Source organism: Chiloscyllium plagiosum, chromosome 7 (genome assembly GCF_004010195.1).
Source record: "Chiloscyllium plagiosum isolate BGI_BamShark_2017 chromosome 7, ASM401019v2, whole genome shotgun sequence".
NCBI classification, from domain to species: domain Eukaryota; kingdom Metazoa; phylum Chordata; class Chondrichthyes; order Orectolobiformes; family Hemiscylliidae; genus Chiloscyllium; species Chiloscyllium plagiosum.
Window position 1 is genome coordinate 57,070,740 of NC_057716.1, and position 20,651 is coordinate 57,091,390.

Here is a 20,651-nt window from a genome sequence, read left to right on the forward strand (position 1 = left end):
TCTTGCTAAATTAATATTCATTTGCAGTTCTATTTTCTCACATAATATCACTTAAACAGTGTTTGTTTAAGACCTGTCTGTAGGTTTTTCCAAAAGCTTCCTTGCTTTTATGATTGTTAACTACTCATTAAATTGCACCATGGATTTTAAACAATATTTAAGTTACATGGTATAGATTTGATTTGATTTGAACTTTTCATCATATAAAGTGATAAATATGACTTCTTTTATAATTTAAGTCTTATTTATTATTCTATTATATTGTTTATTTCTAACACACTGAACTTAGTTTTCATTGCAAATATTTAGGATGAATTGGCGGCTGTTCGAGACTTTCTGTACCATGAAATGGGCTACAAGGCTCGATTTGATCAACTAAAAAACACAGAAATAAGCCTGTCACCTTTAGAAGTGGATAAGTAAAATATATTTTCTTTACATTTTACTTTTTCTCCTCCACACTGTCCTCGTTTTGCTATTTGAGTTTTTGTTTTTAAATGTTGGCTTCTTCAAGTTGATGTACTTGCTTTTCCAGGTACACAAAAAGGTTTCAGAAATTTGATGAGGGTCAGAAGGGTTTTATCACAATGCCTGATGTTCAACGTGTATTAGAGGTAAGGCAATTCTTCACCACCTCTGTTGTAATTAAAAGTTAGTCTCGCACTTTTTTTCAAGTAGAATTATTTACAGAAATTATGAAAGCAGTCCATATTTCATCATTTATTTCAGCACATTTTTAACTGTTCCACTTAATTAAGTAACGAAAAATAATATGTAACTTCAAACTGTTATAACAGACCTCTTACAATAAATATTTAATCCCAGTAGAAACTGTTATCACTGCATAGCAGAAAAGCTCATGCAACAATGAGATAAACCCTTTATATTCACAGCAAAGTAGTTTATACTTTGGTAACAATGATGCAATTTAAAATAACAAACTATTTGATTTTTGTTTGTCTTTTATCTAGAGTATTGGTTATCAGGTGCATGAACAGACTCTCTATGAAATCTTACATGAAGTTGACATAAATAAGAATGGGCAGGTAGAACTAATTGAATTCTTACAGGTTGGTATCTATCTTTCCCATAAACCTTAAAAGGAATGATGGTGTAATTTGGAAATCATTTAAATTGCTTAGATTATTTACCAAGATTTCCCCTTTGAATAAAGAGGACTGTTCAGTTTTTTTTTGGCATTAATTTATTTTGTGTGGAAGATAAAATTGAGATTCTCGGTCTGCTTATTTAACTTTGTCCTCGAGCATTTGAGTTTATTTTTCCTCTGAAAGTAGAGTTTATTTTTGTAGATCTTGTCCTGGATAGGTATTTCAAATATCTGCCAGGTCTTTCCTTTATGGTGACAGTGATGAATGCAGAACATAAGATAAATTATTGCAAGGGATTTTGATCAATGTCAGGTCTTTCTTCGCTGTGTCAATTTAAACAAACAAGATCAAGGCAGAGGAAATGGTAATTGTCCTTCTTCAGATGAGTTGTAGATAACTGCATTGTGGTAGAACACTGCAGATATTTTACCTTTTGCATCCAGCCTGATTTTTTAATTAATGTTTATTTGAATGTAATAATAGTGAGTATCTCAAATGTGTAAATAAACTGTTTTAATTTATTTCTTCTGCCAGGCAGTTATACAGATTATAGAATGCAATCATTAAATTGTAGTTTCAATAAATAGAAATTGATGTGCACTGGAATGTGATGATGATGTCCATGTGTTAAAATCAGAATATTAATGTTCAGGATAAACATTAGTTATTAATTATTTGTCCAATTCAAACACTAATTTAAGTTTAGTGGTCAAAAAATTAAAACATACACATTAAGAGTCTAGAAACAGAATATTTAACTTTGTATCTCCTCATTGTTGATGAGACTTAATGTTTGATGTTTTAATTCACTGATAGCAACATCAATATCCTTCTACAATGGAAGTTGTGTAATGCTATGATTGTAGTTGTCTTAATAGATACTTCAGAACAGAAGGTGGAATTTAATGTGGGTCTAGTGATGAGCAGGATTTGTGGCAGAATTGGATGAGGAGTCCAGCAAGGCCCTTCTCTACATCTGGAGAATATCACTCCATCTTTTATCCTTTTGATATGCGGCGCAGTCAGTTTCTTGCTAGGTAGCAATGATTTGCATCTTAAAGGGAATTATCGTTTCTTAAAGCTCTTGTTAACAGCCCAACTTTCCGTAGTAATATTCAGCATTCTTTCTTACCAAATGTAAGACAACGGCTTACACGACGGCTGGAGGAAGAGCGCCTCATCTTCCGCCTAGGAACCCTCCAACCACAAGGGATGAACTCAGATTTCTCTAGTTTCCTCATTTCCCCTCCCCCCACCTTGTCTCAGTCCCAACCCTCGAACTCAGCACCACCTTCCTAACCTGGAATCTTCTTCCTGACCTCTCTGCTCCCACCCCCACTCTGGCCTATCACCCTCACCTTAACCTCCTTCCACCTATCGCATTTCCAACGCCCCTCCCCCAAGTCCCTCCTCCTTACCTTTTATCTTAGCCTGCTTGGCACACCTTCCTCATTCCTGAAGAAGGGCTCGAAATGTCGATTCTCCTGCTCCTTGGATGCTGCCTGACCTGCTGCGCTTTTCCAGCAACACATTTTCAGTTCTTACCAAATGTGCCAACCAAACTGATGTTGAGAAAACTTGCGTGGAAGTCGGAGTGGGTACCTGGCAGATTCAGCTCACTGCTCCACCCGAAGGACTTCCATGTAGTATCTGATCAAAATGCATCTCAGGCCAAGATCGATGGGCACTAACACGATTCAATCCTTGTTGTAGTAGAATTAATAAAACTCAAATTTAGAAGCAAGTCAATCAAATGTATTAAATCAAAAGCTTTTGGGAGGGGCAGCATGTTTCTGAACCTAACCGCGGGACTTGACCGCGCTGTCTCTCCCAGAACAACAGGAACAGCAGTTTTTATAGTCTAGATGATGTGTACAAAAAAAGCTTGCACAAGTTGGTTTCTTGTGTTCTGCACATGTGCACGCAATGATTGCTGTTTCCAGGAAGGGCGTACTACGCAATTGTATTCTGCGCATGCGCATACGCATGCAGAGATTGCTGTTTCCAGAAACGTGTGTTCTGCGCGTGCGCACACGCACGCAGAGATTACTGTTTCCGGGAATGGTGTTCTGCAAGTATTTCTTCTTTAGTTAGTTTCTGTTTTTGGTCCCCCCTTGCGGTCCGAGACATGCGGAAGCATAATGAACAGACCACATACTTCCAGTAATTATCAGTGGGACCAGAAAGAGGGTAATTCCCAGGCAACTCAACGTGGAGGCTAGCACCCAGCATAATTCTCGCTGTCAAAACTTTACAACATGAGTTAAAAACAGCCATAACCACACAACAAGCGATTACAATAACAATGAACGTGATGAAGGCATGCAAAAGGTACGAACCCCAAGATCCGCCTTGTAGCCATCCTAGCCACTCTGGGGGATCATAATCATGAAACTGTTTCCCTTCCTTCTGGATTTTTTCAGCCTCCAGGCGGATGTGATCCATTCGGTTAGTTATTTTGTCCAAGGTGTCCAGAATATATGTGCAGCACTCAGGGCTAATAACAGCATAGCTGCCACCTTGTGCAGTTAACAAATAGTCAAAGGCCAAACGGTTCTGCAACGCAACAGTACGGGTGGCAATAACCTCAGCCGACACCTCGGAGATGGCCATGCTAACAGCTGCAAAGCCATTGGCAGTCTCATTAGCCAGCCTTTCCAAGGTCGAGGCCATATTGATCAGTTCCCTAGCAGCCTTAGAAGTCCCACAGGCGGGAAGGTGATCATAAAGAATTGCTCAGTCTCAGTGATGGACCATTTGGATCGAAGTAGGTGTATATTGGTCATGAAGGCGAAGGGAACTATAATGGAGAACAAAAGGGACCAGATAGCAAGGTATGCAGACCAATTTGGAGGGACGCAAGGGTAGGCCTTGAGATCAAACGGACAAAATAAGTACCATTGTAAGTCCTCAGCTAATTTTACCTGTAGTCATATTGACAACTTCAAGGCTCAGAATCCTTCCAGAAAGAAATGATCGGTGGCCGGACAGGGTAAGGAGCAGGGATTGGGAACATTTACTGGGTCCAGCATTCCACCCTGATGTATGATTACATTTAAAACAAATAGTCCTCGTGGGCATTCGTTCACCTGTGATATTTGTGAAGGACAGAGCTGGGGGTGTATGTTGTGGTGAGGCAGGAACCAGGCCTTATAGTTTTGCATGTTATAACCTACGGTCTCCCAGGTGACCTTATCATTGGCAGCATAAATGGTCAGGGTCTTGCACGAATGACTTGTGAGATTCTCTGTCAGACCCCCCCAACAAATGGATAATTGTGAGGATCGGTCCTAGTCTAACCACCATTCCGCCATTTTTGATTTATTAAACGGAAAGGGTCTCAGGGGAATCCCCCATCTAGAGTGTGAGGGGATTCAAGTACAGACCCATCATTTAGAGATATTATTTTGCTGCGTGTGCATATAGGACATGTATAGGTAAGTATTAACATGTAACCTGTACCTACTCTGGTGAACAGTACCTAGGTTGCACACTTCCTTCAGTGCTCCGTTCCAGTGGGTACTAGGCACAGGCAAAAATGAACAGAAACATCTTGGAGCTTACTGAATGGAGGTATACAATAGTCCAAAGGCTGTACCATCCGCATGCAACAGCCCACACTCTTGGTCCATTCACAACAACCGCGTGCGCACAAACAATGTCAGCAGGCCTCAAGAGGAGTCAGGCTGAAAAGAAAGCAAAGAGTGAGGATCATCAAACAGTCTCTGTATATTTCTTCAGTTGTGACCAGGGTTTCCAGACCCCCGACCCCCGCGTGTCCATACAGGTGCATGTGTCACCGCTAATGATAACTTCACAGGGAGTATTCCACTTAGGGATGAAGCCAGGTTTAATGGGTAGAGTCTTAACCTTAACTTTACTATCCTCCGACAGGACCTCTGGACAATCCTCCAATTGCCTCTGTTCATCCTGCCCCTCCTGTTTGTCCCTGTTTTCCGCATTTCCTTCAGCTGGGTGCACATAGAATATGTTGCTATCAAGGTGAGGTTCAACATCGGCATCCCCCATGATGATGGACCTGGACAGTTACACTGCCGTTCCTGTCATCAACTCATAAGGGGTCAAACCAGTTGCCCAGCTGGTGGTGGACTAGAGTTGCATGAGTATAGCAGGCAGAACCACAGTCTGTTGTTTGTCAGAGTCCTGCATGGCCTTAGCAAGGAAGGTTTAAGAGTTCTGTTCATTTGCTCCACGATCCCAGAATGTGGAATTTCTGTTTAATGCCCATCAGTCGACATATGGTTTTTCCAACTCATCCAGTATAATGGTCCCCTGGTCGAAGTCAATCTGGGATGGCACACCCCACCTGGGAATCACCTCCTCAGCTAAAATCCTTGCCACAGTGTTAGCTGAGCAGTTCTGGGTAGAGTAGGCCTCAACCCATGTGGTGATTTGGTCAGTAATCACAAGGCTATATGTCTTCCCATGTGTTTGGGAAAGAGGTCCCGTAAAATCTATCTGTACATTCTCCTCGGGCTCCTTTGGGCGTGGCTGGTGCCCCATTCTAATTTTAATGGGCCTGCCTGGGTTCTGCTGGGGACATGTCACACAGCAGTGACAGAATCTTTGTTCATGCCCTTCCATCGCCATTCCTTCTTGATGCTGGTTATCATAGCATCACGCCTCATATGGGAAATGCCATGGTGTAATTTTGGAACGACCCTGTTTAGGGCTGTATAACCAATTGTGAGGTGGTAACTTCTGTCAGGTTTACTGACCGGCCATGTGGGGGAATTAGTAGTGCTCGTAGTGTCTTGGAGAATTCCCCTGTCCACTAATCTTTTCACAATTTCCACAACCGCCCTTCTGGCTTAAGGTTTTATGGGGTATTGGTGATGCAGTTTGTGTTCTGGACCCTCCACGGCCATGGGGTAGATTTTAATCAAGCCTGTATCTAACTTCGTCTTCACCCATTCCCCTGGGTGTACATGGCACCAAAGCTATTATTGTCTAGCTACCAATCGTGTCCCATAGAGGAGGCGGCTTGGACAGTGCTCAAGTGGCTCACATAAGTCCCCATTTTTTTCCTTTCTCCCATCGGGTCAAGGCCAGATTAATTCACCCTTTCCACGGTGTATAAGAACTTTGTACTCCTTCATTAAATCATTTCCCATAATAGTTCCTTCATTATTTATACTAGAGTGGTCTCACTCAAGTACACAGGGGTTCATTGTCCATTAATCCCCTTCACAAAAATCATTTTTTGAGTTGTGGGCAGACGTAGGTCATTAATAGATATGGAGGCTCCCATGTCCACTAGCATCTCACACTGTCTGCCACTTTTGCCCCTGTCAGCTATTTTGTTAGTCTGGATGATGTGTACAAAACAAGCCTGCGAAAACTGGTTTCTTATTTTCTGCACACACACAGATTGCTGTTTCCAGAAACAGCGTACCACCCCGTTGTGTTCTGCAAGTATTTCTTCTTCGTTAGTTGGTTTCTGTTTTCAATCCTCATCCACAGACATTGGCACCTGGCATTTGCCAGTCCCTCATGACCAGCATGTCATCTCTTCAATTCACTGGCAGGCTGCTTAGGAAACCCAGATCTGTATTATATGGTGCTGTAGCATCTAGCATTGAAAGGTTGCAACAGAGACACTTTGCTCAGGTACAGGCACCCAGCTCCTCTATTAGACCATGTGAAATCTCAGGGATGCCTCACTTGCTCTCTTCCTGCTCACTCACTTAGCACCTACTGTGTGTTTACAGCATTCCTTCATTGCCTTGCTGTGCATGTCAGCACATTGGCATTTCAGCTAGAGCCAGAGACTATCAGTATTGCTGTATTGACATGCTCTTTAGTGCACATACACAGTCATCATTGTCAGTAGGAATCAGCAAAGTAGGATGCACCAACTTTCTACATGTCCCAAACCTTATACAGGCATCCATAAGGGTCCTACTGCCCTCAAATCTTCAAGCTTGTTCTGCTGGTAATGATGGTACAATCCTATTTTCTGATGAAGTTCCTGGGGATGTAATTGTCAACAAAGGAGAAGACATAAGCTAATGCAAATATGGCAATATTAGCACTACCTATAGAAAGAGAATTCCTTGCTCTAAACTAAGTAAAGAACTCATCTCTTTATCTCCTTTCGTGATCTTTTCATCAACTGATTTATTCCTGGAGATGGTGTTGAATAGCTTTTTCATTGTCAAGGCAAGGTTCTTGATACGAGTTTTATTTTCTCAAGCTAATGCTTTAACCCTTCCCCAGTGTGCAGCGTGGAAGAACATGTGAATGAGCATTTTGCTTTGTTGGCTTTCTCTTCATGAGATTGTAATAGTTTGGGTCCTGCAGATTCATCTCTAGAACTAACTTTCCTAAATTGATTTTCATTATCCTTGTATGCAGGTCATCCTCAGTGTCACTGCATAGGATCCAGCTGTTTTGTGAAGCTGCTATCCCAGTGAAACCACTGTTTTTCCGTCTGAATAGATGATCAGGGAGAACATACTTGCTACATGTCCTCCAGAAGACTGTGGAGATTGATTCTATTGTGTGAAAGAAATGGTAGGAGTGGAGTGTAGGAATTAGATGGAAGCTGAAAATAGATCGTGGTGAACGGTTTGTGGGAAGATCAAACATGCAGGGAGATGTAGAACAAAGGGTAAACTGAAGCAATACTCTGACAATAGCTACTGAGAATCTACATAAGGAGCTATGATCACACAGATTGATACCTGCTCTGACACATTTCTGTATGTAGTTATAGTTCATAAGTGTTAATGCTTCGCAAATGTCTCACATTCACTCTGTCTTTATTTCCTACACAGTGCTGATGATAATCTCATATTCTCCTCATTTTTCTTCATGGTTGTACAAAGTTTTGGATTCAAACAAACAGTACAATGTGGTTTTACTTTAAGGGAGTGAATATGGTTTCTGGAGTAATCCATAAAGATCTGCAGACTTGCTTACAAGTTCAGCATTAGCATCCGGCAGTTTCTTTAGAGAAGTCCCATTGGCAATGGGAAGAAATAGCTATTGTAAGTAATTCTTCGGATACCATATATACTCGTGTATAGGTTGATCTCTTCAATAAGTCAACTCCTTTTTGGCCAAAAAAACTTGTATTTTTCACATACCTCATGTATAAATTGACCCTAGTTTTCAGTGCTCTCTTCCTGACCATGTATGTAGCCTTAAAGGGCACATTTTTTTGATTCAAATGCAATACCTGTGTTATACGCACCAGTATATTTGTGCAACGCGATTTTCAAATTGTTAAATTGAATGTTGGTAAGTATATATTTATTTATGTAAATATTTATTAAGTGTATATATATTTACTCCAGTGCCAGTACATCCTTTTCTTTAGTAAGGATACCAAATCTACACACAGTCCTCCAGGTGTGGCCTCACCAGCACCTTGTATAGCTGTAACATTACTCTCTGCTTTTAACCTCAACCTCTTTTGCAATGAAGGACAAAATTCCATATATTTGACCTGCAAACGCAAATATCTACGGTACCTTATGGCAGCCTTCAACCTTGTCTTCCTGCTGTTGCCTCAGATTCTTAAAAGTAGGTGTCACATACAGTTGTGCTCTGAAGTTATTGTAAAGCTCCCCAAATTTTTTTCTGATATAGTACCATCATGAAGAAACAAGTAAACAGCGCACTTTAAACTAAAAGTTATTGAAGGTGCAGAGAAGAACAACAATAGCGGGGCTACAAGGGAGTTCTTTGTTTCTAGAAAACTTGTTCAAAATTGGAGGAAAAAAGCTACACAGTTAAAGGCTATGCCAAAACAGAAGTATGCCAACTGAGGAAAGTTGAACAAGTGGCCAAAAGGTTGCTGACTGGGTAATTCGGTATCGTCAGAATGGGAGGATAGTGACTTGACAATGTATAAGTATGTGCGCCAAAAAAGAACTTTAAAAAATGGATTAATTGATTTCAAAGCCAGTGCTGGATGGCACAGTAAGTTTATGAAAAGGTATGATTTAGTGCTTAGACAGAAAGCCAAGATTGCTCAATGTCTACCATTAGAATGTAATGACAAGTCAATAGAGTTCCAACGCTTTGTAATCAGAACATAAGAACAGAAAAACTAGAAGCAGGAGTAGGCAGTTCGGCCCTTCGAGTCTGCACTGCCATTCAATAAGATCATGGCTAATCTTTTCGTGGACTCAGCTCCACTTACCCACATTCTGACCATATCCTTTAATTCCTTTATTTTTCAAAAAAGTATGTCCCTTAGCTTTAAAAGCGATTACTGAAGTAGCATCAACTACTTCCCTGGCCAAGGAATTCCATTGGGTAACAATCCTCTGGGTGAAGAAGTTCCTTCTCAGTTCAATTCTAAACCTGCTTCCTCGAATCTTGAGGTCATGCCCTCTTGTCCTAGTCTTGCCCACCAGTGGAAACATCCTATCTATTTCTATTTTATGGATTCTCTTCATATGTTTATATGTTTCTATAATGTCCACCTCCATTCTTCTGAATTCCATTGAATGTAATCCCAATCTACTCAGTCTCTCCTCATAAGCCAACCCCCTTAACTCCAGAATCAACTAGTGAACCTCCTCTGCGCCCCCTCCAGTGCCAGTACATCCTTTTCTTTAGTAAGGAAACCAAATCTACACACAGTCCTCCAGGTGTGGCCTCACCAGCACTTTGTATAGCTGTAACATGACTCTCTGCTTTTAACCTCAATCTCTTTTGCAATGAAGGACAAAATTCCATCTGACTTCCTAATTACTTGTTGTACCTGCAGACCAACCTTCTATGATTCATGCACAAGGATACCCAGGTCCTTCTACAAATCAGCATGCTGCAACTTTTTACCATTCATGTAATCTATTTTGCTGTTATTCCTACCAAAATGTGTGACTTTACATTTAATAACATTGTCTTCCATCTGCCACATCATCTACTGCATCCGCTGCAGCCGGTGTGGCCTCCTCTATATTGGGGAGACAGGCCGCTACTTGCGGAGCGATTCAGAGAGCACCTCTGGGCCACCCGGACGAACCAACCCAACCAACCTTTGCCCACTCACTCAATGTATATATGTTCCTCTGCAAAGTTTCACAGTGCATACTTTGCTCTGCCACTCCTCTTAGTGTCATTGGCAAATTTTGACACTGTACACATGATCCCCAACTCCAAATCATGTATATAAATTGTAAATAATTGTAGTCCCAACACCGATCTCTGAGGCATCGATCCAGAAGCTGGAAGAAAAATGGGTAAAGGTTCGCATGCGTTAGCAATATGGACGAAACCTCAATTAACTTTGATACACCAGGGAACAGAACTGTGGACAAGATTGGAGCAAAAACAATTTTGGTTAAGACTACTGGTCATGAAAGGATTCAATTCACTTTGGTACTTGGTTGTATGGCAGATGGAACAAAGTTAAAGCCTATGGTGATATTTAAGCAGAAAATCTGCCCAAACAGAAATTTCCAAAAGGCGTTGTTGTCCTCATCGATGAAAAAGGGCAGATGGATGAAGGTGGCTGCATTAATTGGATTAGGGAGGTCTAGAATATGCGACCAGGTGAATTTAGAAAGGAAAAAAAGCTTTCTGGTTTGGGATGTGTTCAGATCACACATAGTGAAAAGTGTTATCAGTGAACTTTGAGCTAACAATACTGACATTGCAATGATTCCCTGAGGCTGTACAAGCATAGTGCAGCCACTAGATGTTAGCATCAATAAACCTTTTAAGGACTCAGTACGGAAGAATTGGGACATTTGGATGCAAGAAGGGGAAAAGAGCTTCACAAAGGGTGGCAACATGCACGCGCCATTACTTGCAACTGTATGTAAGTGGATTGTTCAGTCCTAGAAGGAGATGAAAACTGAAATTATTGTGAAAGCCTTCAAAAATGTGGAATTTCTAATGCTTCAGATGGTACAGAGGATGACTGTTTATGGTCAGATGGAAGTGATGACAAATCAATTGATGATCCCCTTGAGACTGCAGATGAGGATGATCCATACGGCAATATGCTTGACCCAGACAACTGGAATTAATTATTCAGTGGTGCAACTGATGAGGACAGTGAATTTGAAGGATCCTAATGGACTTTTGCATTTAACTTTTACTTTAAGCAGCTATCCCATAATAATTGATATATGGTGAGAAGAGATTTTTGCTGTGAATAACAGTTTTTGATGTAGTTTTTACCGTATATTAACAGTTTCATGCAGTTTTTTCATTAAGATGCTATCAGTCTTTTTTGTTGTTTTTACTACTCCTCTTTTATGTCATGAATTGTGTGTTGTACAAATACCCCCATTAGATGGCCTGACCACCTGCTGGTTTGCCTATTAACGTATGTACATATGTGTAGACCTACATGCACTTTACGGTATAAGTAACTGGAATATGGTATGACAGTACCATTCTACCATAACAGGCAGAATGGAGACAGTTATTTTGTAGATAAATATTCAATAATGACCATTTTTTTTCCTTTTGCTGTTTATTATTTTATATAAAGATCTGGCACTTGTTTGTCAATGTTTTGACTCATACCAAACATGAATTTCATCCCCTCAACAACAATACCTTGTCTGTTAGTTGACCCCCTAATTTCAGTTTAAAAAAATGGTCTTCAAAGTTTGACCTATATACGAGTATATATGGTAGTTGATCTGTAGCCACCTTTTGGAGCTGCATGGTGGCTCAGTGGTCAGCACTGCTGCCTCATAGCACCAGGGACCCAGGTTCGATTTCAGCCTCGGGTGACTGTGTGGAGTTTACATATTCTCTCTGTGTCTGTGTGGGTTTCTTCCCACAATCCAGAGATGTGGAAGTTAGGTGAATTGGCTGTGCTAAATTGCCCATAGTGTTCATGGATGTATAGGTTAGGTGCATGAGTCAGGGATAAATATAGGGGAATGGGTTTGGGTGGGATACTCTTCAGAGGATCGGTGTGGACTTGTCGGGCCGAAGGGCCTGTTCCCACACAGTAGGGATTCTAATTCACTTTTGCCAGATGTGGTATAGTAAATGTGCATTCTTGTATTACAGCTATACAACAATCCGGTGAGAACACATCTCAAATACTGTGCATAGTTTTGGTCCCCTTATTCAAAAAAAGATATCATTTAATCTCGCAGTTCAGAGAAGATTCGCAAGGATGGTCCCTGGTATGGAGGGATTGTCTTATGAACAAAGGCTAAGTTTAGGACACTACTCACTGAAGTTTGGTATTCTTAAGGGACTTGACAGGGTAAATGCTGAGAGGATGTTTTCCCTCATCAGAAAGATTTTGACTAGGGGATAGAGTTTCAGAATAAAGGGACACCAATTTAAGACTGAGATGAGGAGGAATTTATTTTACTCAAGGAGTGGGTGTCTTTGGAATTCCTTACTATACAGAGCTGTGGAACAGAGACCTTGTATATATTTAAGGCTGAGATGCCTTATGTTGGGGAATCAAGAGTTATGGAGAAAAGGCACGAAAGTGAATGCAAGGAATGTTAGATCAGCCATGATCCTATTGAATGGTAGAGCAGGCTCAAGGGGCTGAATGGCCTACTCCTATTTCTTATCACCTTATGGTAACATGTTCTCACTGTCTTGTTGTACCAGTTTCAATGTGTGAATCCCTTTGGGTGTCTTTATAGAATTGTGTGACTGCCAGTACATAGTTTTTTTCGTTCAGCAGTCTCTTTGAAGTAATGACATTTCTCCAACTCTTGTTTAAATTTACTACTTTTGGGCTCCTTTGATGCACAACTTTACATTTTTATAGGCCACTCCTCAAATCTACAAATTCTGCAGTTTTGGCATCTTATCCTTTACTCATTTATAGACTCTAGTTTACATTTCTACAGATAAATAACCTCTGACCTTTAAAAATTGACTTTTGATCCACTTTTAAATTAACATCTCATTCTCCTTGGATAGCTTTAATTAGCTGCTTTCAGTTGTTGAGGTACCTTTCAATGGAATGTTTACACAATTTGAGGATTTTCTTTGAATGTATCAAGTTGATCTTGATGTTCCTTGTTCATTGCTGTAAGCTTTAGTTAATTTCTGCCAGTAGAGATAGGAGATTATCCATACGACCCAAACAGTTAATGCTCATGAGTCTTCAAAGTTCTGAGACCTCTTTCATGCATGACTGACGACCCAAGGAGTTTTCTCTCCTAAGAATATTCTCCTAAGGTAAGTCACCTTCATTCTTGGTGGCATTTTGCCCCACTGCTTCTGGTCATTTATAAGAGAAATGAAGGATCTGCATGATCATCTTGTGGTCCTAGGGATAAAGTTTCTGCAGTAGCAATTCATTCAGCACACCATGAAAAGATTCGAAGCAACATAAGCATTTCTGTTTGATTAAGAAGAGTATTGATTATTAATACCATACAAAGTATCACTGATCTCTCTCCCATTTTGCTGAGAAAAAGCTTGCATTTTCCCTCCCACTCTAATTTGAATACTTCCTCCACCCTGAAGTTGAATGGGAGACAGACCTTAATCAGTGTAGAGTCCAAAAGAATGGACAAATATATCCCTGAATCAAATTTAAAGTAAGATTCCTTGCCTTTAAGCATGATGTCTGCATACCAGAGATGTCTTACGGCACTACACCTTTGTCTAAAAAGAATAAATCTTAAAGAAACATTTTGGAAGGTTCACTAGACTGATTCCATTGATGAACGGTTTCCTATGAGAAATGGTGAGCAGGTTGGGTCTGTATTCATAGAAAACTGTGAGGTGACCTAGTGAAAGATAAGATTCAAAGGGGACTTGATGAGGTAGATGCTGAGAGGATGTTTGTTCTCTTTGGGGAGTCAAGAACTAAGAATATAGTTTGAAAAATAAGTGGTTTCTCATGTAAGACAAAGATGAGGAAGTTTTTTTTTTCTCAGTGACATTAGTCTTGGGGTTTTTCTTCTGTTGAGGGCTGTAAAGGCAACATCAATGAATATATGCATACTGGGTTAGACAGACTTTTGATGTCCAAGAGAATCAAAGATTATTGGTGTGGATGGACACAAGAGTGGAGTTAAGGTCAGAACTAAATTAGCCATCTTATTTAATGGCAGGGAAGGATAAATGGGCCAAATGTCTGGTTCTATTAACAAATATGGATTTATTAACAAAGAATGCAGTCCTAACAATTCAACTTAATTTCAGCAAGAATACAAGATTTTGTGTTTGCAATAGAACCACATTGCGTACCTTATCAGTTAATAAATTAATAAACTATGTGATCAGTAATTTGAATTTTTGTTAAAAGATTTCCCTCAATTCCTTTTTGTTTTAGTTGATGAGTGCAATCCAGAATGGCGCAATATCTGGAAATAGGTTGGATATTTTGATGAAATCTGCGGAAGAGAATCTGGTTAATGAAGAGCCTATTCCTGTGCACCGCAGTGGAGGAGGCTTGTGAGTCTTGCTCCCTAAATTGGCTAAAGGAGAAAGCAAGAATTTCTGTTGCTGATACAACTGCTAACTCAAAGCTTGTTGCGGGACTTTTCTTTGCATTATTTAGGCTTTATCCTGTTGAACATACAAAGTGCATGAAATTCTGTGACTTCTGTCTCAACATCTTTTCCTTTGGCCATTGTATTTCATAGCAATCTGATTATTGCATTATTTTAGTAAATTATTCAAATATAACATCTTTATATTCAGTGTAAATTTTGATAAACTTTAAAATCTTTTATATTTCAACAAATGAGTTAATGCAGTATGGAATAATGGATCATTGTGCAACATTTATCCTCCATCCTGCTTGTGAAGAGGGAGAGTATATGTCTGTGCCAAGGTGATTGTAAAGTAACTTTAAAAATGTCTTAAGGATTTTGTTTGAAGAGCATTCTCTTTGGGAAATAAGTTCTCTCCATTCTGCTCCTGGAAGATGAGTTTTGATATAATATAATCCATTTGCACTGTCCATTTCAGCTATTTGTTTATTGCACAACTTTGATAACCCAATGGCTTTAAATATTTCATTTTGTAATCAACAGTTTTCTCATGCCAAAATGGGGTTTATCAAAGAAGACCGTACTTATTCATGTGTCCCACCTCCTAATCTTCAATTCTTCTTTCATAAACTTTGGTTAGAATTGATGCAAGTATAATGTTTAATAGTAGGTTTACAAGGAGTCACTGATTTTTCTGGCTTAATGGGCTAGATTTTTGTCATTGGCTTTGGAATCATGTTCAGCAGTTTGCTGATATTGTGTTCCTGAAGTCTAAGTGCATGTCCTCACATCTATTATTTTCATCCTGTGGAATTGGGGGCGGGTTGGATGAGGACTGGAGTCAGGACCACGGCAATCCTTTGCAGTCCCTGGGTAGGGACAGAGACATAATCAAAGGTCATCTTCATTCACTGACTATTAGCTCAATCTATGGACGCCCAAAAGGCGTGACAACCTTCGCTCACCATCCACTCTCACCAACACTTCATGCACCCTCCAGTATCTCCCATGTCTGTTTCATACATTCAAATCCCTGCCATACCCTGTCATATCTCTAATGCCTGCTTCATGCTCCCACTGTTTCTGCTATTGACACAACCGATAAGCCTTCTAATAACACTGGAAAATCTTTAAAATGATTATGAAATTTGAAAGAAAATCCATTCAGACTCTAAACAGGAATTATAATTTGTCCTGAAAATACTCTCTACTCTAAAATGCTGATGAATCTGTTGGCATAAATATTTTTGAAAGCTTTTTTTTTAATCTGTCCAAAAATTGTCAGTTAAAAAAAGTCCCAAGCCCTCTTCACAGCTATGTAAACAACTTCTGCTGAGCCTAAGTCTATTTACTATGGATTGGAGCTCAGCCATATTGAGATTCTATTGGACAACTGAATAAACAAAATTTCCACAAATAAACAAATTTTTTTCAACCGCTTCAATGTTCCAATCAAAGAAGTCTGTTCACCTATTTCAAATACTCAACAAATGTCTCAACTTTAAGTCAATATAAATATTATGGCACATTGTCCAGATGACACATTAAAATCCAATTTCCAGTACTTTTGACTGTAAAAGGGTATTTTAACTACTGGACAATTTGCTTGAAAACATCTGAATGCTGTCACATCCCTATTAAAGAGAGAGCCCTCGGAAAAATCACTGCAATAAAAATATACATACATTTCATGCATCATTACATTAGCACATTTGAAGTTGTCAAAAGCTGTTGAACATATTATCAAATGGTTCCCAACTTTACCACGGGCTTCTCTAAGACACTCAACCAACTGATCTAATTTGTTTTACAAAGGCTCCACAGTCTGACCCACCTCACTGAGAATATCAATATTGAGGAAATTCTCAATTCAGCAGACATTTAAAAGATTGATCGTGACTTCACGGTCGGGTTGTGTCGGGTTGTCACTTGCCACATGTTCAGCACTGATCAACGTGGAGGTAGACAGGAATTGGGTGAGAAATACGATTTCATCTGCCCAATGTGTGTTTTCATAAGTTGGCAAAATCCAAAACTGAATTGTAAAAACTGTTTCATGTCACAACAACTTATTGAGGGAGAGATCTGTCCTGTCATCCAGGCAGCTTTTTCAGGCAAATAAAAATCATTTTGGGGCACAGCTTTCTGTGACTTAAGAGACCCAGAAATATTATTTTGAATTTTAAAATGTGTTCGCTCCTTGACTGTTCTAGTGAGATACCCAAAGACTATTTCATGCACATTTCCACAAAACCTGTCACCATTCAACAATTCAAAAATTAGGCCAGTTCTGCTGGAAATTCTCTCATGCGTTTAACCATTGGCCATTAAAGGTACTGCTGGAGACTATTGGCAAAAAGTTAGGTCAATCATTTTAAACTTACTCTTGCATTGTCTTCTTCCATTCGAAAGGTTTACTGGAGACCCAAACTTTCCGTACAGTGACCAGTTTACTGTGTCTGGAGGCTTGTCAGTCATTCAACCTTGGCACAACAATTAAATGAGGCCCAAGATTCACAATATTTGGGCCAAATGATTCCAGTACATTTCATTCACACACGGGTTGTGCTCTGGTTGACCAACTAATTTCTCACTCAATTTTCTTTTAGATTTTCTGTTAAAATTGCAAAGTGTCATTCTCTTAGTGTACACTTCTGTTATGCTTATTGACCCAATTTGTTCTGCAAATTGGAATAACATTGGCAAACACATTGCATCTTTAAGTGCAGGAAAGAGATAATAAATATGTGAAAAATTTGGAAGATATGATGGGATGGATGTTGGATGCATTAGAAGATTAGGCTGCTGTCAGATGCAGAAATGTTTGCAGGTATATAGCAACAAGGTGATTCCATTAAGGTCTACGGAAAGGAAGAGGGCAGAGACCGCAACTTTGAAAACCATGATAATGTAAAACAAAGAACTGCTGTTGCTGGAAATCTGCAAAAAAAACCAAATTGCTAGAGAAATTTAGCAGGTCTGCAGCATCTTTGGAGAGGACCAAGTCTGAAGAAGGGTCACTGGACTTGAAACATGAACTTTGAAAATCATAACTGCCCTTCTGAGCTTTCCACTTGCTGTGAAAGCTGCTTCCCCACATAAGCCACACTTTAAATGCCTTCAGAATCTTGCTCACCTTATAAGACCCTCGTTATTATTTATACAGGTAGTTTCTGTCTGAATCCAATATATACCTCTTTCAGCATCATTATTGGTAATGGTAAAATCAGGGATTGGTGGGAACAAAGCAGAAAATAGAATAACTGCTATTGAACTGCTCTTCTACTCCATTTCCCTAGAGCATGAAAAGTTAAACTAATTCCTTCCCAACACTACAAGCTTCATATGGCAAAATATTTTACACTGTACTTGTATTCATATGTAATAATTTATGTAGCACAATACACATAATAGAGTCTGTGGGACAGAGGCCAAAGCCTTGTTCTCCAGTGGGATGGGATTTGGTGGAGGTGACAAATGTTGAATTCTTATACACTCAAACTTCGCTGTTTGGTTTCTATGGAGAATATCCCTGTAGAGGACGTCTTCTACTGCCTGATCAAGCTCTCAAACATTATTCCTGTAACACCCCTATGACTTACAAATATATCTAGGCCACACTAGTTACTTCTTACTCAGGAGATACATCCCTTTCTTCATGAGTAACGTTACTTACTATTATCCTGACCATAAGATTGTGGATGAGAAAAGCAAGTTTGTGAAATATAAGCATTTAGTTTCAGTGGTAGGGTAAAGCAATTTGAAGGATTGTATCACAAAGTACTGGTATTTTGAGCAACACAAATGATTTTGGAAACATAAAGTGTAGTGGACATAGGATTGTTTAAGTCTGGTCACAATGGATGTGTGTCTGTGTACTTCTGTGGTTCATGTAATACAATATCTACTAATAACTGACCTGAAATAATTCAGCTTAAGCTTATAACTCACCAAAATTATTTGAGTTAGAGAGGGTATTAAATTCATATTCCACTAGATGGTGTATTGAAAAGCCGTTTATTCTTTATGTTTATTTCCTTTTTGGCGCACACAATTTTGTGTTGTCATAGTATTAAAAATTGCAGAATTAGCCTTTCTCATCACAACATTTAAAAAGAACCAAGTAAATGTCCACATCTTTCCAACTCTCTTGGCTCCCAATACCTCCATACCACACCTCACCATATCTTGCATCCACTACCAAAGTAATCCAATCAGTTATAATTAATGAAGGTGGTTTAAAAGAAAACTTAAATCTGTCAGTGTTTTTTGGCATTTTCCTTGACTGAATTATTCATTACAATGTTCGTGCATTGGCATGCTGGTTTCTGTTTACCACAGTTGCCTTTATGCTTTTTTCCAGTTATTTTTGTAATTAGTGAACCTTTTAGTTTGCTTGCATTTCGTAGAATTCCAATACGTTCAAATTATGTGTTGAACTTTATTGTAACTATTACACTTAAATCAGAAATACAAGGCAATAGGTACATTTGCAATTTAGAATATTTTTATCTGAGCACGTATTAAATAGACACACCACTAATGCGGAATTCAAGAAAAAGTTTGTTTTGTACTCAGATGTCACCATTTAGCATACTTATCATTGCATGTCGGAATATTTGGACATTCATTAGCTGCTGCTTTTATAGTGTGTAAACTTTGTTTGTGATTTACGCAGAAAGGAAATTTATGTCCCTCAGAGTCCCATCTTATGTATGTAAGTATTTCCATACACTGTATCTAGTGAAATACTAAACAATTTTGTGGACTTTCATTAAGTTTATAAACATTAGCAATATATATTTAAAATATTCATGCACTGTATTTATGTCTTATGTTTAATGCTATTTAAAGTGAAAGCACAGATAGTGATTGTTACTGTAAAAATGTGGACCATTCATTGCCGTTTAACATTAAACTCATTCAGAAATAGTTTTTGAAAATTTGCAGGAAATTTTTCAACTTGAGTTAATTCATGAAGTTTGCACAGCTCTTGACTTCCAGTTTTCTCAAGAGTCAAGTTAATTCTGCTACTGCATTTGCATTAGTGCACATTAAAACAACATCTCATCAGAAATGTAGTGGTAAATCAAAGGCCAGGCTGCTGATATTTATAGGATTCTAAACAGAAATGCAAGTCAATAAGTACATTTACAACTTATGATTTTGTTTTAAAAAGTATAACACAAATTAAACATTGTTTTTGAAATTTCCACAAGAATGTGTTTTGTAATCTGAAATGTGAATTCCTTTCACACTCTTAGCAACATGCCATGAATTCTAAAGGCACATTCTTATTATGTAAAATGTATTCCATATGATAGCACTGAAGAGGAAATTTAATTTGAAGAAGACCTTAAAAAAAAACCACCAGATTTTAATTACATTGTACTGAAGATAAACCAAAAATTTTGTTTGTGGCAAATGATGCAGAAGATCAAAATATCTTTACACATGGCTGTTCTGCAGAATTTTGTTGTGAATAAAGCTGTTAACACTGTGATGACTTTTAACTTTTGTATCTTTTTATTTCTAACAAGTAAAATTATGGGTGTATAAATGGACTGCGCATAATTTTGGAATAAAAAAGAACATTCGTAATGTGCATTTCTTTTGATTCATTCTTGCAAAACTCTTGTATAATTAATGTGAATCATATTGTGTAAGACATTCAGCAATTATAGTCTCTGTATGTCTGAAAATTAACTGAGTATCTGGAAAACTATAGACACATTGTGTGATGAGTGCTGTTAGCAGTAACTACTTTCGATTCTCACATTGAAGGTATGTAGAGCTATTTTTTTCACCTCAGCAGGGCTTCTGAAGTTCACTCATGATGGATACTGAGTAGATTGCCATGGAGGCTGAAAGGGCATAGGTTGATGGGTCAGGATATTGGTTGGCATTGCGGCTAGAAGAGACACAGAGGGTGGCTGCAATTATGTGGGGGCATGTGAGGTGGTGACAGAGGAATATGAGTGCGGGGTTGTGGCATGAAAGCTGGAAAAAGTCCCAGAGTCAAGCCATTACAACAGCCCACCTTGGCACTTGGTTTGATCTCCTTCTGGAGGCACTGGCCCTGGCTCTATAGCACAGGTCTATTCCATCCCTCCCA

General features: G+C 39.0%; 1 protein-coding gene across 4 annotated transcripts in view; it reads left to right on the top strand.

The window, feature by feature from the left end:
- Positions 1–20,141, top strand: part of gpd2 (glycerol-3-phosphate dehydrogenase 2 (mitochondrial)) — a 128,024-nt gene extending 107,883 nt beyond the window's left edge. For all 4 annotated transcript variants that reach the window (XM_043693788.1, XM_043693790.1, XM_043693789.1 and 1 more), the window contains 4 exons: positions 310–419; positions 536–614; positions 972–1,070; positions 14,374–20,141. In XM_043693788.1, coding sequence (XP_043549723.1) covers positions 310–419; positions 536–614; positions 972–1,070; positions 14,374–14,499 — 414 coding nt within the window. In that variant the 3' untranslated portion in view covers positions 14,500–20,141. The remainder of the gene's footprint in view (positions 1–309; positions 420–535; positions 615–971; positions 1,071–14,373) is intronic.
- The last annotated feature ends 510 nt before the right edge of the window (positions 20,142–20,651 follow it).